General features: G+C 38.2%; 3 protein-coding genes and 1 long non-coding RNA gene across 5 annotated transcripts; 2 read left to right on the forward strand and 2 right to left on the reverse strand.

The window, feature by feature from the left end:
• The first annotated feature begins 3,711 nt into the window (after window positions 1-3,711).
• On the forward strand, window positions 3,712-12,077 carry LOC103384172 (volume-regulated anion channel subunit LRRC8C). Its single transcript, XM_008317590.3, has 3 exons — window positions 3,712-4,354; window positions 5,471-5,628; window positions 6,506-12,077. Exons 2-3 carry the CDS (start codon window positions 5,488-5,490, stop codon window positions 8,789-8,791), a joined length of 2,427 nt encoding a protein of 808 aa, XP_008315812.1. The 5' UTR covers window positions 3,712-4,354; window positions 5,471-5,487; the 3' UTR covers window positions 8,792-12,077.
• A 1,084-nt stretch (window positions 12,078-13,161) lies between these two features.
• Window positions 13,162-16,695, reverse strand: cdkn2d (cyclin-dependent kinase inhibitor 2D (p19, inhibits CDK4)). Of its 2 annotated transcripts, XM_008317592.3 has the most exons (3): window positions 16,507-16,695; window positions 16,004-16,162; window positions 13,162-14,220 (listed from the first exon to the last, which is right to left on the reverse strand). In XM_008317592.3, the coding sequence occupies exons 1-3, from the start codon at window positions 16,663-16,665 to the stop codon at window positions 13,867-13,869; spliced, it is 672 nt and encodes a 223-aa protein (XP_008315814.1). In that variant the 5' UTR covers window positions 16,666-16,695; the 3' UTR covers window positions 13,162-13,866. The 2 variants fall into 2 exon arrangements, with proteins under 2 accessions (XP_008315814.1, XP_024914400.1); XM_025058632.1 differs by lacking the exon at window positions 16,507-16,695 and having other exon boundaries at window positions 16,004-16,172.
• On the reverse strand, window positions 14,186-22,070 carry ap1m2 (adaptor related protein complex 1 subunit mu 2). Its single transcript, XM_008317591.3, has 14 exons — window positions 21,934-22,070; window positions 20,362-20,518; window positions 20,152-20,219; window positions 19,905-20,035; window positions 19,657-19,804; window positions 19,004-19,130; window positions 18,559-18,701; window positions 18,369-18,440; window positions 18,020-18,178; window positions 17,777-17,902; window positions 17,486-17,561; window positions 16,507-17,236; window positions 16,004-16,162; window positions 14,186-14,220 (listed from the first exon to the last, which is right to left on the reverse strand). Exons 1-12 carry the CDS (start codon window positions 21,973-21,975, stop codon window positions 17,211-17,213), a joined length of 1,275 nt encoding a protein of 424 aa, XP_008315813.1. The 5' UTR covers window positions 21,976-22,070; the 3' UTR covers window positions 14,186-14,220; window positions 16,004-16,162; window positions 16,507-17,210.
• Window positions 16,120-22,332, forward strand: LOC103384174 (uncharacterized). Its single transcript, XR_003050610.1, has 3 exons — window positions 16,120-16,250; window positions 19,616-19,841; window positions 21,946-22,332. It is a non-coding gene; the product is annotated as an uncharacterized LOC103384174 (long non-coding RNA).
• The last annotated feature ends 2,890 nt before the right edge of the window (window positions 22,333-25,222 follow it).

Consider the following 25,222-nt stretch of genomic DNA (forward strand, 5'->3'; position numbering starts at 1 on the left):
TTCAGCCAACTCTGGGTTTGACTGTCAGCACAGTCAGAGACACAACATGTCCTTTGGCAAAGGCACCTAAAGACCCTGGCACACAGTGGGTGAATGGCCCAAAACATCATTCAAAATAAGGACCCTCGTTCTTGATTGGCGGTGAACTGAAAAACCACTAGTATTGTAAATGTAGTATCATTGTTTGACTGTTCTGATAATTTCTATTTCGCCAAATCCAACTTTGACCTCATTGTGTGTGTGTGTGTATATGAATGTGTGTGTGTGCATGCAAGTGTGTGTTAGCGTTGGCTCACACCCTCGGTTATTCCAGGTGTAAGTCATTGAAGGAAAGGGCTGCACACTAACATCGGTTGTTAAAGGGTTAAATTTAAGAAAATAATTCAGCTGATCTCATTAGGTTAAATCAGGCATGGGCAAACTAAGGGCCAGGAGCCAGAGGTGGCCTGTTCAGCCTTTTAATCTGGCTGCCAAACGTTTCCAAATTATATAATTTATTTATATTATCATTATGTTTACCTTTTCCCTGCAATACCCACTTTTCCCCAATAGATGGTGTAGAAAATGACGAAAGCATTTTAGCTTTCATGCATGACTTTCACCTGACTGTCACCTTAGTTCACATGAACTCTTTATCTCTCTGCTCCTGACCCAGTTCAACGTTAGGACAGTTGTGGCCCGCCACTCAAAAGGTTTGCCCACGTCTGGGTTAAAATAATGGTAGTATTGTCATTCAGTATCCATAGATGAATATGCCATTAAATGCCTGTGGCATTCATGTCACCAGTAGATTGTCTTTTGGTGCTGTGCTGAAAAACAACAGTGGAAGTTAGTGCATGGATCAGCACATCGATGGCCACACAATGAAGTCTTTATGTGACAAATTTCAATACAGTTGTCCAGTTATATGTATGAATTGGCCAAATGTCCTATTGGAACATTTATTTTTTTCTCTTTTTCCCGCCCTCTGATTTAGTTTTGTGTTGTTAACCCAAATTTATGCCAACTCACCTTTAAGTGGTGCAGATTTGAACTCCTGGCATCATCACACAAGATATCACTCTTTCTTTCTTTTTTTGTGCCACTAATGCTCTTTCAGAAATCCATGTCTTACAGGAAAAGCTACATCTGCACCACTGCTAATGTCTCCTGTCAGACATGGCCACATCTTAAAGGACAGATGTTGAACAGAGGAGGTTGGACGTATGTGTAGTTGGTATGTGAGGTGTCAAGAAGGAGATTGGAGGAAGTTGTCACTGTGCTCAACACAATAGGTAGCGTTTGAAAAGGTCCTTAATAATAATAATAACTTTGGCACACGTGAAAACTTCTTCCTGCAGTTCAGTCTTTGATTTTTCACATTCACCAGACCTCAAACAGACGCTCGTGTTCTAAAATGGAATACTAATGATAAAGAAGTTGTTTAAGGCGATGTATTTGTAACAGCAATTTAGGCTGCACAGGTTTATAAGTAGTATTTTGTACATTGATATTATAAGACATCTTGTACAGAATTGGAGCTCACTTTTCTATTTATTTTTTCAAATTATTTTGTTTTTCTTGTTTCTCCAATGTGACATTGGCTTTGTATCTAATTGGACTGGGGTGTTTTTGAACAGCTGGCTTGTGTTGTAACTGATGAGGAATGCCTGTTCATGCTAATTTAGGGTCTTTGTAAAAAGGTTATTTTTAAAAAGGGGTTTTTTTTTGTTTGTCAGTAGCTGGAATGAAAATTAAAATATTTTATGTCTACTTTTTTTAGAATTTTTTTTTACATTACACATTGTACAGTGAATATGTTTGATGTACTGGCAGTATACGTCACATGTTAGGTCTGATCATTTAGATCAGTGGTTCTCAAACTGTAGTATGCGACCGCTCTCTAGTGGTACGTGGGAAAAATTCATATTTTCACATTTACATTTTCAATTGAATAACTCTGAAACATACCACGCACAATTAATACAACATTTAAACATAAACATTTCTAAACATCTCTCCTGTGGTGGAAGCTAACAGTGAAGGCCTCTGCTGCTGTATTCTAATGTTGGTCATCATGGTGGTACTCAGAGAGATCAGTGTTTTCTCAGGTGGTGGTTTTTTAAAAGTGCTGCACTTCAGAACCTGACCACTAGGGCGAGCTAAAGTTCTCCAAACCTAGACAAATTGTTACAATTAACTTGATCAAATTAACTTATAATAACCAGTTAATTTACTCCATACTGATTAGAGAAGTTCTCATGCAGTTGCTTGTCTGATAACACCACACAGTGATGTAAGAAATGTGTGGGTTTTTTCTCTTTATTACCTTTGTACCTGTAGTTTAAGGCAAATCTATTCTCAAACAAAAAATGTGTATATTCTGTAACATGCTATTTGTAAGAAGCATAATTAGAAGGTAAGACGGTTTACATTTCATGTTAAAAGTATGGTATTTTTCAAAAATCTAAATGCTAAGTTCCAAACTATTAGCTCTTTTGGTCCTGAACATTTTAACTCCCATTCCACAGAATTGGAGTGAGACATGATGAGAAGAGGTCCAGAGGAGACCAGACCAAAGTGTTCAGTGGTCAGCGGTATCTTCAGCCGGCCACGCTGCTCGGAAAAGAAATCTAGTGTGATAAAAGACAATATATATATTCACAGCAGAGTTAAATCTTACAGAAAATCTAGGTCTTAATTAATTTTTTTGTTCGTTTTCTAACACGATGACCAGAAGTGAAGTCTTTCATGAACTCCTCAATAACTGTTCGAAGCTCTTTAGTAGTGAACTAAATACTGTTAAACTGGTCTGTTTTATTTCAGCCAAGAAGAGACTCACTGCTACAGTAACGACCTAACGGAATGTTCAGACTTGCTTACATTGTTCCAGGACCTTCCTGAACCGAAGCCATCAGGTATGCTAGGAAAATGCTAATGCTAACATCCTCAAATCGTATGATAAGTAGCGGTACGGAGATGCCTCTGCAATCTCGACCCTCTAGCAGCAGTTACATATACAGTATATAGTCTGGTAATGGGAATCACCATTACTAAGTTAACAACATGATTAACATTAACTAGCACCCACAGAAGAACTAGGCCAGAAAATAATCCTGAGCAGCACAAGATACTCAATAGACTTCATTTGCTTTACTTTTACCCAAGTGTTTAAACTGGATTTCATGCACCATTTACTAAATTAGGTTTTAATTAGAAAACAGATAAGATGAGAATTCCAGTCAATTCAAACACATGGCTATGCAGTATTACTACAGTTCTGCAAGTACCAGTATCATGTTAAATAAATGGTCATAGATTGTCTTATGTAGGTTCTCAGTCATACAGGTTATCTTCTCTGAGGCAGTTACGTGGAGGACAACTGGACTGTGTTGGTTTCTGAAGAAGGTTCAGCTCTCACCAAGAGGCTTCCTCAGTTTTAAACGACTGCTGTAAAATGCTGTTTTTGGGCCTCAGAGTGGCTGAATACCTGGAGAGAGAGTCGTTGTTGTAAGAGAAACTCAACTTTCTCCCACCAAACAACACAGACGCAACCAGGCGTGTCCCTCATGTGATACCAACCTCCCAGGAGACTCAAACACTCCCTGTACCATTGTGAGCAAAACTTTTCCTGCATTTGGAATGGGAATCAATAATCTCTATTTGTCACATGACATTAACAGGCAATGCGTGCGTGCATGTGTGTGTAGGGTGGGGTGTTATGTGGTGGGTGTAGAGTTCAGAGTCTTTATGGCCTGAGGGAAGTAGCTCTTCCTCAGCTTCTCTGTTCTGACCATACAGGAGTAGACTTTTCAGGCATTCAGCCACTCTGAGACTAATGCTTATTAAAAACACTTGATGGGACGGGTTCTTAGGGAATACTTTTGCCTTTAAATGTGCAAAATTATATTAAGAAATGTTGTGTTATGTTGCACACATTCTTACCTGACAACACTGTGCCTCAACATTTACTCCTCATGATAAGTAAATCATCTTTATCATTTTAAATACCTTGTTTTTAGCACTATTTGTATATTAGTTGACTGAAATATCTTTGCCTTTTTCCTTACTCATAATGACAACATTGTACTGTTTTTTTTTTACAATTATGATCACAACGTTTATGTATGATGTCGTATGTGTCAAATGTTCTTCTAATCTTTCACCCATCCACAGTAACCGTCTGGCTATCAGGTAGGACCAATCAACCGGAAACTGCTTGTTTTTGTTTGAGAATTACCTTATTTTGAAAGACCTTGCCGGATCTGCCCTTGTTTAGTGATAGCTTAACACCGGTGAGCTCGTCTTCTAATATGAAAAACAGAGTCCTGATCCTGATTCTTCCCGGACACCTGTGGTTCCCCTGCGGTCGTGGGTAGGTTAACTTTACCTGGTTAATTTAGAACTAGATGTTTCCACTATTTTTTTACCATGTTTTCTCTGTGTTTGCCGGTACTTTAGAGACAAACTGAAGAATATTTAATTACAAACAAGTTAATGGTTGAAGGACTGAGTTTTGTGGGAGTTATTATTTCGCGGCGTACTCTTGTTGGTTAGACGCAATGAGTCCAGTAAAAACACACGCACTCACTGACACACAGTGCTAGTACAAGTGCTAAATGAATGACTGAAACGTTTCTTTTTATTATATATTTGTACAAAAGATGTAAAACGAGTCAGGTTCTTTCCTGAATGGGAGTGGCATTGTAGTCAAACTAGTTAGTCGACTCTGAAACTACTTCCAGCCAGTGAACGGACTAATTCATCATCTATGTATATGCTGGGCAGACAGGGACAGGGACTGTGTCACACGATGATTGTTGAAAACACTGTCCATCCTCCCAGGAGCGGATATTTGTGAATTAATCATCGTCCAATAAAATGCATGATCCTGTTTACTTTACTGTACTACAACATACAGTTTTAGTAAAATACGTGTAATGCCGAAAAAGTGGCTAAATCCTAACACTTGTAATATGATCACGTCACATGCTCACATGTACTGTGAGCTCGTGTGGTAGCTGTCTTTGGTGTCTGCCAAAATAGACCATTATGGCTGCAATTATTTCGAGGTCAGGTAAATACCTACATACAGTATACTTACTGGCCACTTTATTAGAGACTCCTGTTCAGCCTGCATGATTATAATGACTGATTAGACCAGAGTCTACACATGTAACAATGGCTATTGTCAGCAGGGTAAGTTGCCGTATTGCCAAACTGGTTTCTACAGTTAAACTATTGACCAACCCATGCAGGTGTAACATCAATAGGCCAATTGATGGACTAAATGACCAGTGACTTTTTGGGGAGAAATGTATTCAGAAGTTTTAGTATACAATGAGTTGCAGCCAATATAGCCTATAATGGTATATAAGTGGTCCATGTTTATGTCATGTGAATTTAAAAACAGTTCTTCAAAGTTTGTACTGTGTACAGTAGAACGTCTGTTCAGTACTGTGTGCTCACAGTGACTCATTTGTTTCATCAGTGTCAGCAGCAGAAAGGATGATCCCAGTGGGTGAACTCAAAAACCTGGGCATAGAGCAGAACTCCAAGCTGAGAGTTCTGAAACCGTGGTGGGATGTTTTCTCCGAGTACCTTTGTGTGGCTATGCTAATGATTGGAGTCTTTGGCTGCACTCTCCAGGTGAGTCTATTCACCCTATCGTGAACCAAACCCAATAACCTGTTACCGACCTGTTATATTTCAACCCTAGTGCTGATCATGTGACTCTAATTTGACTTAAAATATAATTAGGAGAATAATTTACTCCCTAAGACTCTTCTCTGTGTCATATGCCACAGCCGCTCCTACAATGTTTGACCTATGAGCTCCAAAAAACCACTGGACTGTGAAATTGATCCACCCTACTCACTTGGCCCACTTACTAGACACTCAGACCCCTGACTACATGCAGTACAATGCATATAATATAAGTATAATCATTAGATTTCAGAGATTTTAAACTTCACCTTGTGTTCCCCACTTAGTATACTTTAAAACTAGAAAGAAGATTTCAGTAATCATCCAGAGGGGCATCTGTTTATCATCCGGTTTATCACAATTTTTTCCACTGGGGTGGAATTATTTGAACAGAAATAAAATGTGGTAAAAAACCAAAACATTCATATTTCCTCTCACTCTAACACTTTACCCATGGCACAGAGCAGAACACACTTCTTTATGATACCTGATACACACTGTAGGTGTCACTAATACAAGAAATATTATGTACATAAGCCCAAGTAGTGATGTGCTCAAATCTGTGGTAGACAACTACAGAGGTCGGAATTCTCTCTTGTTTATGGCTTTGTTGTGCTGTCAGGATAGCCAGTAGAAGTACAAAAGCTAAAAACTGCAAAAGGTTCTCTTACATTTGTAATGATTTGATCTGGGATCACAACTGACCAATTTAAGTCTTGTATTCGTAAATGATGCAGACCCTTTAAAACTGACAAAAAAGGGAGGCATTCCAGAAATACCGGTACCTCTATTAATGACTTTGTAATGATGTTCTCTACAGCTCACCCAGGACAGGATTGCTTGTCTACCTAGTCACTTCACAAGCTCAACGCCGGAGGCAATCGACTGCAGTCACATCCGGACCTACAAAGAGAATATGACGCAGAAACACACGTTGGTCAAACCTGAGAGTCCCATCATCAGGGAAGTAACTGGCCGTAAGAACAATCTTGATATCCACCAATATGTCTTTGTCAACTGCTACTGCTATGAGAGGTTTGTCCACTGGTATGCAAAGTACTTCCCGTACCTTGTTGTGATCCACACTTTGGTCTTCATGGTAGCGAGCAGTTTCTGGTTCAAGTTCCCTGGGACATCTTCAAAAATTGACCTCTTCGTGAACATCCTCGGGAAGTGTTTTGATTCCCCTTGGACCACGAGGGCCCTGAGTGAGGTGTCTGAAGAAAGAGGGGAGGAGAAACTTGTTATTTGGAGAAAAAATACAATCTCCAAGGAAACTACAGAGCGGAGGTTCGATGAGGAGGAGACCGCAGGGCTTCTTCGCTCCTCCTCTGTCAAGTCTAATCCAGAAAAGAAAACCCAAGAGTCCCAGTCGTCCCTCACTGTCTTAGATAAGAAGGAGGGAGAGCAGGCTAAAGCTCTCTTTGAAAAGGTGAAGAAGTTACGAACTCACGTAGAGGAGGGAGACCTATTGAATATCATGTATGTCCTACAAACCTCACTGAAAGTCTTCAAGTTCCTCTTAATCATTGTCTATACTGCAGTTCTTGTTCCAAACGTGGAGATTGTTGTCCGCTGTTTGGTTCCTCCTGAGCTGACTGGTTTTGATATCTATTGCTGTAACCACAACAAAGCCCATCTGTTCTCCAAGCTCGCCTATTGCTATGTCTGCTTTGTAGGAGTCTATGGACTTCTGTGCATTTACTCACTTTACTGGCTTTTCCACAGGCCCCTCAAGGTGTATTCATTTGAGCAGGTCAGACTAGAGACGGGTATTAACGACATACCAGACGTAAAGAATGATTTTGCTTTCCTTTTGCACCTGGTGGACCAATACGATGCTCTTTACTCCAAAAGATTTGCAGTCTTTCTCTCTGAGGTCAGCGAGAGTCGTCTCCATCAGCTCAATCTGAACCACGAGTGGACGGCAAAGAAATTGCGCACCCGTCTTGCCAAGAACACCAGTAATCTGATGGAACTGCACCTGCTAATGTTACCGGGACTTCCCGACACTGTCTTTGAACTTACTGAAGTGGAGTCACTTAAACTGGAGCAAGTAAAGAATGTCACCATACCAAGTTGTGTGGCCAAGTTAGACTCGCTAAAGGAATTATCACTGGTCTACTGTAACGCCAAAGTCCAACTGCCTGCCCTCAATCACCTTAAGGAACATTTAAAAGTCCTCCGTCTTGCTTTTGAAAATTTAGAAGAGGTACCTGTGTGGGTATACACTTTGCACAGTTTGGAAGAGTTACATCTCGATGTACCTTTGAACGAAGTTTCCAGAGGTGCCACTCTTGAATCCCTGCGAGACCTTCAAGCTTTGAGAGTTCTCACACTCCAGTCCAACCTTTCAAAGATCCCAGCCAGTATAGGAGATGTAGCCTATCAGCTGCAGAGGTTGTGTATCTTCAACGAAGGTATGAGGCTCCAGGCATTCAGCACCCTGAAGAAATTATCCAACCTGGTCTCGCTGGAGTTGGTGGGCTGTGAACTGGAGCGAATCCCAAGTGCTGTGTTCAGCCTGAACAATCTCCAAGAGTTGGACCTGAAGGGAAACAAACTGACCACTGTGGAGGAAATACTGAGCTTACAGCATTGTCGTCGTTTGACCACGCTCCGTCTGTGGCACAACAAGATTACTTACATTCCAGACCACATCAGCAAGTTGCATTCTCTAGAGGTACTGGATATCAGCTGGAACAAGCTGAGGAAACTGCCTTCACGTCTCTTTTATTGCACCAAACTCAGACACGTTGACGTCTCCCATAACCAGCTTACCGCTCTCCCTCCTGAGGTGGGGATCCCACAGGGCCTGCAGTTCTTCTCTGCTGCCTTCAACTCTTTGGAGATGTTACCAGATGAGCTGTTCTCATGCAAAAAACTAAAGACTTTGGCACTTGGAAACAACAGCCTGCCGAATGTGAGTCCCAGGATAGCAAACCTGGCCCAGTTAGTCCGTCTGGAGCTCAAAGGAAACAGACTGGAGTCTTTACCAGTGGAAATAGCGGACTGTCCATTACTGACCCTCAGTGGACTGGTCGTAGAAGACAACGTGTTAGATCTGCTGCCATCAGAAATACGCACCAAGCTGAATAAGAGCTGAAAGACTTCTCTTTCACCAGTGCAGCCTTGTGGTCGCTGCACAAATGGACAGACGGAAATTGATGAATGTTTCCAAAGTAAGATTTCAAATCAAGGAAAACAAACTCTTTACATTTTCTTATGTATTTATGAATACATTTTTACTATGCTGTGAATACATTTTATATGGTATTTTTTACAAATATAGTGTGTTTGTTCAATAGGGAATGTTATGAATTTTGCTGTACCCTGTTGAACAGGTTTATTCAGAATGGCAAAGTGTATCCCACAATGTGGTGGCCAAGATGAGAGGAGAGAAGTGTTTTGAAATGAAATGTTTTGCAGAAGCAGAATAATATTTGCTCTTTCATTTGTTTAAATAGTTGGTAGTAGAAGAAACTTACGAGGCTGAATAAACTAGAGGATAACTAATAAAACGGTACTGGTGTAATAAACATGTAATGCAAAAAATAATTACTTTTAAAATCAACGCAAGAGAGACTTAACGACGGTTGGCGTCTGTCATTAAGCTGCTCTGCTCCTCAAGTTAGTGTGTAGCTAGCTAGCACAAATTGAGGCCTTGGTGTGGGAGAGTTTCGGAACTCCTACTTTGAAATATGAAGTATCCTAGAGTTCCCTATTTGGTTTTTTACTTCCTCTTCAGTTATTTCCAAATAGCGCAGTTAAAAAACTCTTGACATTGACCAGTTTATGGACAGACTGAGGTGGACAAAGAAGAATGTTTTGTTAAAGTGCCTTCACACTCTCTGCCCTTGTCTCGCCCATATCTGTTGCTCTGCCTGGAAGCAGTAAAGTCATGCGCTGACTTGCATGTACACAAAAAACAGTTCCTGTCAGTCAGGTTTTGGAAATACTGCAGTAATGTCTGTACACACTGTGAGCCGCCTACACTGTCAAACTAAAGTCACACCAGCCTTTGCTTTTAATTTAACCCTTGATCCTGGACATTTTTAGGAAATATAAAGGTGAACAAGAACTTGTGTGGAGTGTGTAAGGGCCAGCTGAATCTGAACCCTGACCCACTGAGTTGACTTCATTTCTATTAATCATCATCATAACCACCCTGTGCTACCTAACTAGGATTAGAGATACTAAGTGTCTCCATAATCCTTATATATATAGAAACACTTTTTGGTGTTGTGATCCTTTAGGGCAGGGTGTTTTTTTTTTTCAAGTGCAAAGAGGTTTCAGACACACGCTACAACACATTCAAATTCTTAACCTAGTGTAGCAGTAAGGCAGCTCTACCTAGTGGCTGGGATCAAATCAGTTTGGGGTCTAGGTCAGTAAAATATGGTGTTAAAAGTACGAAGCAAAACACCATTTAATACCTACAAGTTGGTCAGTTTTGTAAAAGGAACACTGCAATAGAGACACAGTGTGGCTTATTCTCTGCTATTATAATTACTACTATTAGTACTTTCGACTGGTCCCTTCATCCGGGGTCAAATCATTTTATCAAGGCTGATTTGGAACAGTTGTTACACTGTCCAGTCCAGTCTGATTCCACTGGGGTATTTTCCACTTGATCATCTCTTAATACTTGTTCCTGTTCATAGCATTGTATTCTGTTCATCTGGCGCTTTCTCTAACCCTGTTATCTACTATCCCTACAAACACAAGGCCTCATTCATTTTTGGGTCTCTGTCTTTGACCTTTACAAGGTCATACTTTGTTTTTCTACATTCCACTGTCCAGTTATGTATAAATGCCCTTGATTGATCGCTCAGGTGAAACACTGTACTCACGAGGAAACATGAAGCACAGCTGAAGTATTTTTGTCTTCTTCTCTGGTTTGGGCATCATTTCAAAATGACTTACAAGATCACTGGTGCAGTCTCCAACAGCAACTGATGGTGTTTCTACATGGATGTTGCCTGTTCTCCCCAGGGTTTCCTTGGAGGACTCTGGTTGTTCATGCTTCATTGACTCTAGGTCTGATTGTCAGTGTGATCGGCTGTCTCTGTATGCAGTCCTGTTCTGTGATTGACAGCTGAACTGTCCAGAATGTGATCAATACAGTGTGGTTAATAAATGGTAAATTTGGAAAAAAAAAATCTGTTCTTTATATGCTACTGAGCAGGGTGGAAGTGTCTGTATTAATGCAGATCACACGAGCAACCATGTATAGTTGTAAAAAGTAAAAAAAAGTTATATATATGGTACATGTTTTTTGTAATTTGTACGGCAAATAAGAGCAATTGCTTAAAAATGCATCGTCTTTGACCTCGACCTACAACACTATCACGTCGCCTTCTCCCATAAATGTATTAAGTCCTGTTCCAATATTCTGACGTACAGCATTGAAAAAGAAATTTGTACGGGAACTAGTTGGCAATCGAAGCATACAGATATATCTTCCTGGCGCTCTACAGACACTGGTTGTATGCCTTACATTGGACTGTGCTACATTCATTCTCTTAAATGTTTTTCTTTTTTTTCAGGGAACAGTTTGCCCTTCATTATGGCTCCCAGGCGTAAGTCAGACTCTTCTGATGTTTTTTTTATGTCCTAGATTATGATGTTATCACTGTGTTAGCGTATGTTAGTGACAAAGGTACTGATGTATTACATTACATTACATTTAGCAGACACTTTTATCTAAAGCGACTTAGAATTTGAGTCAGTCAATTAACAACCAAGCTACAGTAAACACAAAATACAAAACAGTTCCGACTTACAGTGAAAATCATTTAATTACACCACATCATCTCATTAATATTTTTAAAGGAGGAAAGAATATCTTATTTACTTTTGCAAATCATTTTTGATCATAATGTGTAAGACTAACATTATAAGCAGTGTTTAGTCCCCTCAGTTTCCTTGATCAAACTTACTGCAGGGACCAGTGGAAAACATCCAGCCTTTCCCGAGGCTTCACCTTCGACAGAGGATGGCAGGGTATGTTTCTCACACATAAACAATTTGAACTATTAAAAAGATGAAATACTACAGAACACACAGCAGACATTACAACTGTTTATTTTGTCACATATATATATTTATATAAAACTTTACTCTAAACCTTGTTTTAGTTATTGAGGTAAATAAATTAATCAATAAATATCAGTGTAATGCATGGGTAGAAATATACATTGGATATTAAATGACTTTGACACCACATAAATGTATGAAAAACGCAAACACAGACTCTTATTGCTGTAACCAATCATTGGTAAATAATGATTTCTACATTAAAAGGAAAAAAACACTTACAGCAGAAGCTTTTGTCCATCTGACAATTAGGAAAGAGTCAAAAGCACACACTTAAAAAAACCAAAACAATACAGACACACAATAGTTAAATAACCTAAACATGTGATCCCGACATTTACACAAAACATTGACTAAAGCTAGGGTGAACTTATTAAAGATTACACAGACATGGACAGAATATAAAAATGAAGTTGGCTCACCAAGGCAATGCAATACATTGGTTTGGACATTCGAAAGTTATTTTAAACTGACCCAGCATCAATGTGACAAATGTACAACCTAATGCGACACTTCTACAACAATTTAATTCTGACTGTAATATACAAGAGCACTGTCCCTTCCCTGTGGGGAAATACGTACTGATTCCGTTAAAATGGTCTCAAATACGGTTGATACCAGCTCTCATGTCAAACATTTCCAGATAGAACAAGTTATACTTGAGAGTGACGATTGTCGCTGGACAGAAAAATGCTTTGGGTCAGACACAGCAGAACCAGCAGAAAGAACTGACAGTGTTGACAATTGGGGCGGAGCTTTGTACTTCTGTGGAGCTGTACACCTTCAAAACACAGTGTGCTAATACATAGAAATTAAATTCCTTTTTGAACGAAGACCTTTGATTAAAACACATCACACAAAATTATTGTTATTATATAAATTGTACACATCAACTTCAATGGTTTTATTCAAATTTTTATTTTTTTAATTTTTTAAACAAAAGCTAGTCTGGCTAAGATAGTTGACCAGAACTGGAGGTTCTGCTGGTATTAATATTATTATTATTAATTAATAATAACCGAGGGTAATAATTTTAATTTTTAGTAATAAGTAATCATTTTTAAACATCTGCACTGCATTTCAACATTTTTATTTAGAATTTAATAAGGGCCTGCAAAAACTTTATAATCAATGTAATTGAAAAAAAAATCATTAAATTTGACTGACGGACGGCTTTTACTCACTTGGTTCTTAAAAGTGTGGCCGTATTGATCAAGTAACGCAAATGGTTGTGAGCTTAAGAATAACAGAGCCTCACACCGCATGTTTAAAGATACCAGAAATGTCAATAATGAAATAATACAGAAACTAATATTCGCCAAATAATACAGATGAATAAATTGCTTAAGTTTGCCAGAATTGCAAAAATTTGGTCTACAATTGACAAAAATGTTAATGAACCAGGACTAGCCATTAAGACGTAGCAAATGTCAGGTGTGTTGAAAAATTGTAAATACAGCAAACTGTACCAATGCAAACTTTGACTCCACAATGTCAAGTTCAAGACTTTATTTATTTTGTGCTTTCGATCTTCAAATAGTAAAGTGAAGACTAACTTTTCTTTAAAAACTATTTATATAAATAACTTTACTAAATACGTCATGTCACTGTTAACAAGAGTCACAGAAATGTTAAATTCTATTCCAACAATAAATAACGGTAAATTCTAAGTACATCTAGTTCAGATGAAGAACTATGCCGAGCAATCAGGATGCACCATATCAAGTTTGTAATATTTAAAAAAGAAAATGCATAACTCTTATTAACTGTTACAATTCACAGACAATGTAAATAATGCAAAAATATGAAAACAATGTGGGGAAATATCTACAGATGTGCACTCCCTATCAACAGGGAAAACAGACATAAGGTGCCGAAACTGCACTGTGCAAAAGAGGTGTCTACTGTGTGTAGACAACCAACCACAGAAAATAAGCTGCCAAGACAATATGTCCTGTGTCGCATGCTAATGCTGAACTAATACCAAAAAGAAAAAGTATCTTTTACACAGCTAGGAATTCAAGTCACCAGGTTTGAAGCCAAAACATGTTATGGTTACCCAGAAGGCACCAGGATTTGTAACTAACAATGAATGTGAGCATAAAGCAAGTCAATCATATCGGGTACACGGCAAGCTCGGGCCACATCTATTGCTGTCTGCCCACTAGTGTTAGCATGCTTCAGGTCAGACCGCGGTGCCAAGAACTCCACTACATCCCGATGACCCTCCCTTATGGCAATGTGAATAGGCAAGGCTCCACTCTGGTCAGGAATGTTTACCGAAGCACCATACTCTACCAGAACCCCCACAGTGTCCAGAAAGCCTGTCCGAGCCGCATCGTGAACTGGTGCTATTCCATGTCTGTCCTGGATGTTGGGCTGGGCTCCTTTTTCTAACAACAATCTGGCAATTTGTGAGTTTCCCATCATCATCACCTGGAAAATAAACATAAGATAAAGACATGTTATAGCTTGAGTGTGATTCCAAACACTACCATTGTATTAAGATCTGTAAAAATGGTTACTTCTTACTCAACATCAGTTTATATTTTTCTGAACATATTTTTTTTTCAATCACATAGTCGCAGCTGTCAATCAAGACTTGTCAGCTCTGATATTTTTATATGCTGCATTTTATTTGAATGTGATTTATATTTCTGAATGTGTGTAGTGTTTGTAATCATAATTTTAAAAACAATCATATTTTTATCAATCTATTTTTTAAACATCTACTGGACATTTCAGACGACTCCACATGGAATGAACTTCTACAGACTTTTGATAATAGAGTTCTTCAGACTTTCAAACCAGTTAGTGGCTGTCATCTATTGCTCACTTTCTCACACTCAAAAACACAAGGTTCTATTTAAAACTCAATAAAGTCAAAGGATTTCAAAATAGCAGTTCAACCTAGTTTATTGGACTCTACTAACCTCAGCTTATATTTAAGCACTGGTGAATGAGAACACACAGAGAAATAGAAATCAGTGGAAAACTACAAAAATAACATTGAATTCTTCACCAAAAAAAATCAGATTACTGACTGATCAGTAAAGTCAATTATCAAAGCAAACACCCAGTGTCTGGATCCAGCCGTTCAGTCATGAGGATCAGCTGCTTCTGTTTGTCGTAATCAGTTTACAGCCAAACCTACAGCCTGAATGCAAGACTAACTTAACTTCAGAGTGAACAGCCTGCATAGTCTGGTCATTTATAATGAGACAATATGAATAAGTATGAAACATTTCACTGTCATCACCTCACTGATCAAATGTTACATTCAAGACCCAGACACAGAAGTAACTGTTTTTTTCTGGGTCAGGCGATAGTTTTAATTTGGTTGATATAAGTTAAACTGGACTATTTAGAAACATTTCGATAAGTGTTTCATATTTCAGACACTGAATGTTACAGAACAACAGAAGCACTTATGTCAGTGTTCTTAAAAGGTTAGATCAAAACCTGTTGCTAGGCTTTTCTTTGTTATGTATAACTTGAATTAATATTCAAGGTTGAATTAATATTCAATCATGAATATTATAACTTGAATATATATTTAATTTTCATTTTTTATTTTAATATATTTAATAATATTGAAGTTACAGTTGTTCTGTGATCTTCAGCAGCCGTTATGTATCGACTGTCAGGCTTCATTGACTCAGGCTAGGTTGTCATTTTTTGTACTATTTTTTTGTTACAGACAACTCACAGCGCCTGTGTTGAACTAAAAGTACAGTCAATAAGAGAACAACATGCACATCTGAGCTGTAACATAGACAATTATTATGTCTGATTAATAACCCTAAACTATACACATCACCTTGGATATGGTTTTTTGAATGTTGGAAGGCAATAAAAAACCGAAGCTTTTTTTGTCTCGACTACCAACATACCACTTACTAATCTTAGGGCAGAGAAATATCTCTGCAAAATTCACAGTTGGTTAATATATACCAGACATTAGTTGTCCTATTTATATACTGACTTAAAGGGTATTTCTGTCAAAAATCCAATAATACACTCTGAACTACACAAAGATGCTGTAAAGTGTTTCACTGAGGAAGGGATTACATTTTGTTTATTTTTCAAAAACAGAAATACCTTACTCGATCTTCGTTTCTTTGCTGTCATTCCACTATGCTATTGGTGATAGTAGTCTGTTATTTCATTCTCATTTAAAATTGTAATTATGTTGTGTCATAAGGAGATTGCTCCTCACCTGGAGTGCGGTTCTTCCAAATTGGTTAAGAGCGTTAGGATGTATTCTTCTCTCTTCCAGTATTTTCTGCACCTCAGTCGTGTTACCTTTGGCTGCAGCCGTCGTCAAAGCACTACCGGCGTCCATCTCAATAAAGACCATTATATTCTGTCCCGATGCCTGGGCAGCAGGAGAGGGTGTTTAACTACAAGCAGCGAAACATTGCAGCAGCAGCAGAATTAAACCGCCGAGGACTTTATTCAACAAGGTAAACTTGTATGTCTACTAGTAGCTTTTATAGCCATTGGCTAACTTTAGCGGCAGCTCCCCGTAGACGCCATGTTAGCAGATAGTGTCAGGGTAATGTTACACCTTTCGTGGTTACGCTTACTGCGTTTAAACAAAATCTATATCGAAGATGTCTGGGTTTTAACTCGCGTAGTTAACGGAAATATAAGCCGTTAGCACCAAAGCTAAACGACAGCCAGCATCATTTTACCATACCATATCAGTTTAACAGATACCTTATTTGGCTTCTGATGATCCAACAGCGTAGTGGAAATTCTTGTCCCGCTTTTTCCAAAACCAGTAATTTTCAAATTCAAATTATATACGCAATGTTTATTAACATTTAAAATAATAGTGCGCGTTGCGATCCGCACTGCAGCACAATTTACAAACATTGGAATGGAGACACATTGACCAATCACAGTTTACAGTGTGGGCGGAGCATTTCCATAAATGGAGAAGGAGGCGGAACTATAACTGGGTTACTACACTATCGCTGTGGCAACAGTGGCAGCCGACCAATCAGAGTTAGCAGCGGAGAAAGCGGGCGATTCGTATACGCTAATGTCTCAGTCGTAGTTCATTCACATTTCTCAGCGTTCCAGCTAAATTTCTGCAGTAGCAAATGTAAAAAGGCGGGTTCAATGTCTTCATTTTAGGCGGAATTCAGTGATAATGAATGCATAAGTCGTTGGTATAAAATAACCACAGACTTCACCAATATAGTGTTTAAAGTTCAGATGATACAATACATTAATTTGAGTGTTTAAATAATTAAGGCGGCATCACAATAGAAACAAAATAACAGAGTTGCACATGGACTTCAAAAAACAACTGACATTATAAACAGCTAGTGAAATTATAAAGGCATCCTTTCAGTCTCCAGTTCAAGTGGTAATCCTTGGGAAGTTCCACAAGTTAATTCAGTAATGACTTGACTTTATGTATTTGTCCTCAGTTGGTAATCTGAAAAAAAAAGAAAGAATAGATGTTGGCCACAGGGAAAACAAAATGTAATTTTTCATTCACTTAAATCTCACAACCATAATAACCAATAAAGCTGAGCTGTAATCATTAGCTATTAATATTAATTCCTTTTAATGTTTATGTGCAGTTTTTTTTTGTCTTTTCTTTATGTTTAATGTTCTGTAATCCATGCAGGTAAAAGGTAAAAAAGAATTGTTTTTAATTTGAGATTGACCAATAATAACTTACCTCCACTCTGAGTAATGTAGCGGACCCAGGGCAAAGCCTGATAGCCACTTTTTTCTATGATCTTCATGTATCGTACCTGTACAAAAATGTTGAATACAATATAACACGTTGAGATCATAATCGTTAGTTTGATATTCACATTCATTAACATAAAGGAAATGTGTTGAAAATATTTTATATTTTATATATATTTTTGCACACATTAGTTAAAGACATCATTTTTTAAAATTAATTCATTATAAAAGGCTGTTTATCTAGCCAATTTTTGATTAAACCTGTATGAAAACATACCTGTATTCCCGACACTGTGAAGTATGGGATTTCAAATTTGACAGTAATGGGAGGTTTGCCCTCTAACTCTTCATTTTCCACACTGGGCAGACCAAAATGAGCTCTCATCAGGAACTCTTTACCTCCCTGGATGATAAAAGTCCATTAGTATTAATATTAGCAACAAAGACGAACAAAGTTTTATATTAAAGACACTATTCATGAAATATATGGCATGTAAAGTGTGGACTGTGAATGTCTTACTGGGAAAGACTTGATGGTCCACACCACCTGGTTCTTCTCAGGCACATACTTGGCATTGCCAGTGCTGGTTTTGAACTTGGGTGAGTCAGCATCACTGGGAACTGGTACCCTGACTTCCACATTATTTGCCACAGACTGTTTTTTAAATTGTCCCTTGGCCTAAAATTAAGATAAAACCATTGTATAAAAATATTGTGAGGAAGGCTCTTCTTGCTGTTAGCTCAAGTACAGTATGAAGTAACAGTTAACAGTTTTATAGTAATTTCATAAATATACTGTATGTTTATGACATTTTTCTCTTTTCAACTCTTCAACAGATTTATAATGTGGAATAAAAGTTGCCCATTACCTTCACCATGATCTCCACTCTACTGTGAGAGAACTTCTCTATGACTGATTCGATCCATATAAGGGGCTTCACCTGTTGGGGATCAGAGTAGTGTTTTATTATGAAAAATTGTTATGATTAAAATAACATTGAACATATTTTGTAGGTTCTATAACATATTAACAAAAGACCAATACTTAAATACACTAACATGAGTATTGATGCGGTAAGACATAAGTTCAGACTCCCCATCTGGAGGGATGAAGGAGATGGTACGATCACTCTCAAAACGTGAAAGGCGGACACACTGGTGGAATTTAACATCTTCCATCACCACTGTCTTCCCCTTGTCACCTGAACACAGGGCAGAAAAATGAATGATATTCATTTAAATGCAGGTGATAAAGACAGATCAGTTCCACAACCAGCAACTTTCCATAAGAATGGAAATGTGTTTAAACATGTAAAATTGTGTGGGCTACATAAGTCAAATTGTTGTACTTTTTGGAAATTCTGTCCTTTTACATTGATGTAAAAGACCCATATATATGTTAATCCATTATCTGAGGCTCAGGGTAAGTCAGTCCACATCCTCTCTGTGTTAAGTCAAATTGTTATAGCAGATAAAAATATTACATCATCAACTGTATACGTACGTCCAGTGAGAGCAAAAAGCACTCTATCATTGAGGCCCAGGCGGAGTTCAGGCATCCCAGACAGCATGGTTTTCAGCTTGATGCTCCCAACAATGTCACTGCTCATTACACTTCCATTAGCATTTACCTACACACACACACAGTAATGAAAATAAAAGTGATATACTGTTATACTGGAAATATTTTGTAACAGAAAACATTCAATAATTTCAGTGGCATAAATTATTGTAATAACTAAGGTTTCAGTGGTGCTTTGGCCCAGAGGCAATGTCTCTGTCATTGGTATAGAACCCCAGGGTTCACCTCCTGGGCAACTTTGAATCCCTGTTAGGGCGGTTGGTACCTTCCCGTGGACTCACCACCCGCAGGAAGGTTTAGGGGGTGTTGGTACGGTACAGTGTGATTTGGGTGGCGACTACTGCCCCCGCGACCCGGTAACGGATAACCGGATGAAAATGGATGGATGGATGGATGGACTAAGGTTTCACCTCAGATATGTTTAATTTATTTGAACTCCATTTATATTCATCAGTCAAAAAATACGGTTGTTTAGAGCTGGTATGTGGTGTTGTTGACAATAATTTAATATTTTTTCTCCCTCAATTATTTCAGGCGACCCCAAGGTTGTAAAACACTGCTGTAATCCATCTTACCAGCACATTAATGGATTCAATGACATCAATAAAGACTTCGTTCTTCTTGTATTTGATGCCCTCTGACCTCCAGGAGACAGCATTGGTGACAGTTGTTGGTACCTTGGACTTTGCCACCTCCAGCTTCGCACCTTCTTGAGTGATGTATCTGCAGAGAATAAAGCGTCAAGAAAAGAACACCACATGTAAGTATAATCCGTATTAGTATCACACTCTTGAGTGTGAAGTTATGCATTGGCAAGTCTTACTCCTGCAGGATTTTGCTGTCAGTTGTCTGAGGAAACCCAAAGTCCATCAGTTCATCCAGCAGCTCATAAACGACAACAAAATTATCCTGAATGCTCTCCTCCTCCAGCTCTTTGAAGTACTCTGTGAATACCTGCACATTATGCACAACAGGTGTAAAACTTGTTGTGTATTAGAACCATATTTAATTCCAATCTTTGACTGGGTTTTCAACAGGAAAGAAAAACATTTGAAATGAATGCCACTCACCTCCACCAGTTTATAGAGAAAGGAGTAGACGAGGGAAGCGTTGGAGTTTTTGTTTGTGGTTGACACCACTGTTGAGCCACAGAGTCAAGGAAAAGGTTTCACAGATGTTTGGTTACCTGTTAACCTATTAACTTATTATTTCACTTCAAATAATAATGAGTGCATATATTGACATAGAAGAGAATACTTTCCCTTGAACATCAAGGATACAGAACAGGTTGCTGTGCTTAATCCACATGAAATGAACGTTGCCATGCGAGACAACAGGACAGATAAGCCCCTCCTCTTCGTGCTGCATGAGTAAAGGCATGAAGTGGTCGATTTCCGCCATGTCTACATCACCTTTGTAGTTTCGACAAATCAACACCTGAAAATGGCAAATAACAGTAAAAAAATATTTTCATTCCAAAACACTACCCAAAAGATTATGTCAAGAAGCTGATGCTGGACTAGAGTTTAAATTGTAATAATATCCTATTGAATGTAATGAAGTCACAGTCATTCATAACAAAGAGACTATTCACAAACCACCTGATGACCAGCCAGGAAAAAGAAACTGGTTTCATAACATGGTGATATGTCCAGACATTCTTGTGAGTTCTGTGATCAAGGTTTTCTACATGCTGTGCTGCCAAGTCGATGTTTGTAAAGAAAACGTAGAATAGAGAATTTCTTAGGTATTTCATTTAATTCAAGTAGAGAAGGGACACTTTTTTAATTACAATACATAGACAGAACAAGCAGGAGACTTAATATTTTATGAATTAGAACTGACAGGGGCAAATAAAATATCTGGGTTTCCATTTTAAAAAAGCCAGACTAGACAAAGACAGATGTCCTATTAAAGACATTGTCTCCACCTGTTGAGGTGATACTTTGGTGACGCAGACACACCCAGACTGACAAGTTAGGTACTAGTGTACTGCGGTCCATATATATTATATCCAGGGGACAATTATGGTTCTCTATGCTGATTGGCTATTTTTTTCCTGTTTTTCCTTGTTGATTATGTGAAATGTCATAATATTTGTATTTTTTTTCCTACAGTCACCACTGTAGAGTCCCTATAGTCACAATTTTCTCTACAGTCACCATAGTGAGAGTAATCATTCTTAAATCTAGTAGTAGTTGAAGCAGAGTGGCGCAGCGGAAGCGTGCTGGGCCCATAACCCAGAGGTCGATGGATCGAAACCATCCTCTGCTAGGAGATGTTGCTTCTGTTTACTGGATTTCCCTGGTGTGGGATGAATACAGTCTTATCTTGGTTAAAAAAAAGTTTGTAAGACAAGTCATATTGATCTTTCTTGTACATAATCTATTGGCTAAATTATTTTTTATCCCTAATTAATTTTCCTTTTTTGAAGTATTGTAATATTTGATGGTCAGACTGTTTGACAGAACAGAAATAAAACTCGCCTGATGTGATATAATCTATAATCTCAGTTTACAAACAATCGTACATGTTTGCTATGGCATAAAACCATAAGAAAAAATATACTTAAATAAAGAAACACGTACAAAACAGGCCATTAGAGCTAGTGCCCACTTTAATGACGTCACGATATCGCTGACATGTACGGGTGTACCGGAAGTCAAGAAAAGGCCAATGAACGGGTCTTCTGCATTAATTTTTAACAAGAGTAGCGTCATTAATGATTAACAGTTAAAGCGAAACTTTCCATAAAACTCCTACATTTGAATTGAACTGTAAACGCTGCAAACATTTAAAAGTAAATATTCATATGTCCTTTGACTAGTTGAATCCGCTGACGTTGGTCTTACCTTCCCCTTCAGGTCAAGCACGAACACAGCGGAGACGGACATGGTGGTTTTTATTCCTCGAACAGCGGCACTGAACAGGCGACTTTGCGCGATAAGTAAAACTCAAATTAAAATGTTTACTAGCGTGTCTGTGGCCTCTCCATTTAACACCAAAGTTGAAAGTCTGGACCGCAGAAGAACAAGAAGCTACTCCAACGCTCTTTCTCTTACTGGAGATATCGTGACGTCAACGCAGGCAGGTGACACATTTACCAGCCCTCACCTGAGCTGCTTTGGAAATGTGGTTATCTGATTATCCACGAGAGGGCGTCGCAGACTCAAAAGACCCCTTTCTATTTAGGAGCTGACCTGCGTTGAAGCAGCACGGGAAGGAGTCATTCAATTGGTCACTCTGAAGGTGCACTATATAGGGCCTGCCTTCCCTGTTGCCCACTGGCCCGCCTTAACCCAGGCAAGGGTGCTAGAACGCAGTTGCCTCCAGCCCATATGCCAGTGTCTGCCGTTTGTATTGTTAAAGCAGCCCGATGGAGAGCGACAGCTACAATGACTAGCTCTTGTTTTTGTGACCATTCAACTGTTTTTTTAGACATACTGTGCTTCAAGTGTTTTCTTAATATTGTTATTTATTTTTGAGAAACTTTTTGTTTTTGGGAACTTTTTCAGAAAATTATTAGTATGTTATTAAACTGTTACCAAAAGATGGCGTACCAAAAAAGTTTTTTTTCTTTTCTGAATTCTTACCACAAAAATGGACATAGCTAAGAATTTCAAGGCAAATTAGTGTATTTTTAGTCATTTTTGAGAAACTTTTATTTTCTGAGATTTGCTCAGGAACTTATTGGTGTAGTATTTTAATGTGATCAAAAATTGGTGTACCAAAAAAGTGTATTTTTTTTCTGAATGTTAACCACAAAAATGGACATGGCTAAGTATTTTGAGACAAATGAGTGCTTTTTAGTCATTTTTGAAGATTTTTTCAGGAATGTTTAGTGTTTTAGTAGTTGCACCTGAATTCTACTATCTAGAGGATGGATTTGATTGAAAATGCTATTAAGAAACTTCCTATATGTTCTCTATTCATTTCAGTTTTTACTTTAATTTGTATTTATTTATTTATACACACAGACCTAGAAATTCTTTCACATAATTCAATTTACATCATTTCCTGTCCTGGTATAGCAGGCCATAGCAAAGGCTTTTAAACTATACCAGAAAGGCGTACAGTTCTCATCCCACTGAGTGGGTTAGGGTTTGGGACAGGGATAGAGTTAGAGTTAGTTGGGACTAGGGTTCGGGATAGGATTAGGGTTCGGGATAGACAGATTAGTTGGGATTAGGATTAGGGATTTAACAGTTGGGATTAGAGTTCAAGTTTGGGATAGGCATACAGTAGTTGGGATTAGGGGTAGGGTTTGAGATAGAGTGATTGAGATTAGGTTTAGGGTTCACAATAGGGATATAGTATTTGGAATAAAGATAAAGGTTAGTGACATAATAGTTGGGATTAGGATAAGGAAATTGGGATTAGGTTTAGGGTTAAGGTTTATGATATGGATAGATTAGATACTATATTGATAAATTCCTTAAAAAATTTTCACAAAATAAAACTTTCTCAACAATTAATAAAAATACACAAATCTTCATTGAAAGGCCTAGTTATTTCCTTTCCAAGGTTAAATTTCAGAAAATGTATACTTTTTTGGTACGCCAACTTTTGATCACAATAAATTACTATATTAATAAGATCCTGAACCTCAAAATACATATTTATGTCCATATTGTAGTTATAATTCTAAAAAAATATACTTATTTGTTACGCGAACTTTTGATCACAGTAAAATACTATACTGATAAATTCTTGAAAAAGTCTCCAAAAATAAAACTTTCCAAAAAATGAATAAAAATGCACTAATTTGCACAGTATTTCAGTTCTAGTGGTCTTTATGTTATACCAACACGTTATGCACCCTGTTTCGATAGACGTCCATTTGAAATATTAAATAATTGTTATTAATAGTTTACCAAAAATGTTGGTTTGTTGTTTTAAATATGTGACAAAAGCTTGATGAAAATAAGTCATGAAGTGTTGTTTTATTTATAAATTCAGCCCTAAATGAGCTAAATATTGGCAGCATGTTTTTCGGGAATAAACTTCCATTCTAAGGCGTTTTCTGGGACTTTTAGTGTTTTGTTTTGGGTTTTTTTTTGCATTTTTTCATGATAATAAGACTATAGTCTTTTTGGTGTTTAGTTGTGGATTGGTGGTTAAGGATGTGAGCTTAAGGTTGCAGGTTCAAGGCCACCATTTGCCTAGTTATCAACATGGTATGTATTTTATATTTTTTTATTTTTAGTAAGACTTTAGTCTTGCTACCCTTAGAGCGGCCCTTAGAGTAAAAGCAATGGAGCTGCAGACAAAAGATGTCAGTTCCCAAAACTAAAATGTCCTTGGTGTTGTCACAGATAGACACAAACAATGTGTTGCTGCTTCGTTTCTTGGCCATTTATGTAACATTTGCACACATTTGATGTGAGCAGTAGTTTCAGCACAATTCACTATAAGAGTTGCAGGAATTTTCTTTCAGCTCCACTGACTATAGTGTGCAGTGACTGTGTATCTACCGATTAACAAACTACTGAGCATGCGCTGTAACCTGGTGGATTGTAGATGCCGCTTGTGATTGGATAACGAAAAGCGGAAGGAAGTGGTAATACTTCCTGGTCCGGTGATGGTTGCAAAATGGCGCTGTGTGAAGGCACAGAGAAAATGGTTTGCTATTATTACGACGGTACGTAGTTCTATCTCTGGTTCTCTTCACTTTGGCGATTAACGCGTCATGTGAAGGACCAGTATTCCACAGAGCGTGCGGAAGATTTGTTTGAAACCGTGATCACGCTGAACTGCCGAGTGGGGCAGCCGGTTAGCATGCTAAATGCTAAACAATAGCCTCTGCCGCACGGTTTACACATTCAAACTAGTCTGACTGCTTCAGTCAGCGTGTGATTCAATTGTGCGAGATATTAGACCTCTAAATATCTGCACGAAGACCATTTGGTTTGACTGGTCCAAATATTTTGGGTGTTGCGACTTCAGCCAAGTGTTAGTGAAGCAGCAGCTTGTTCTGTGGGGAACGTCTCCTTCTAAGCGGTGCTTGCACTTTGTAGTGCACTGAAACGTTGAGACATCTATGAAGACCAGGGCACATTATTGTCGAGGGTAAGTATTTATGTTTTCATTATTTAAGTGTGTGCGCGTGTTCGTGCACGTATATCTTTTCAGGTGTAGCAG

The sequence above is a fragment of the Cynoglossus semilaevis genome, chromosome 9 (assembly GCF_000523025.1).
Source record: "Cynoglossus semilaevis isolate Cse_v1.0 chromosome 9, Cse_v1.0, whole genome shotgun sequence".
In the NCBI taxonomy this organism is placed as follows: Eukaryota; Metazoa; Chordata; class Actinopteri; order Pleuronectiformes; family Cynoglossidae; genus Cynoglossus; species Cynoglossus semilaevis.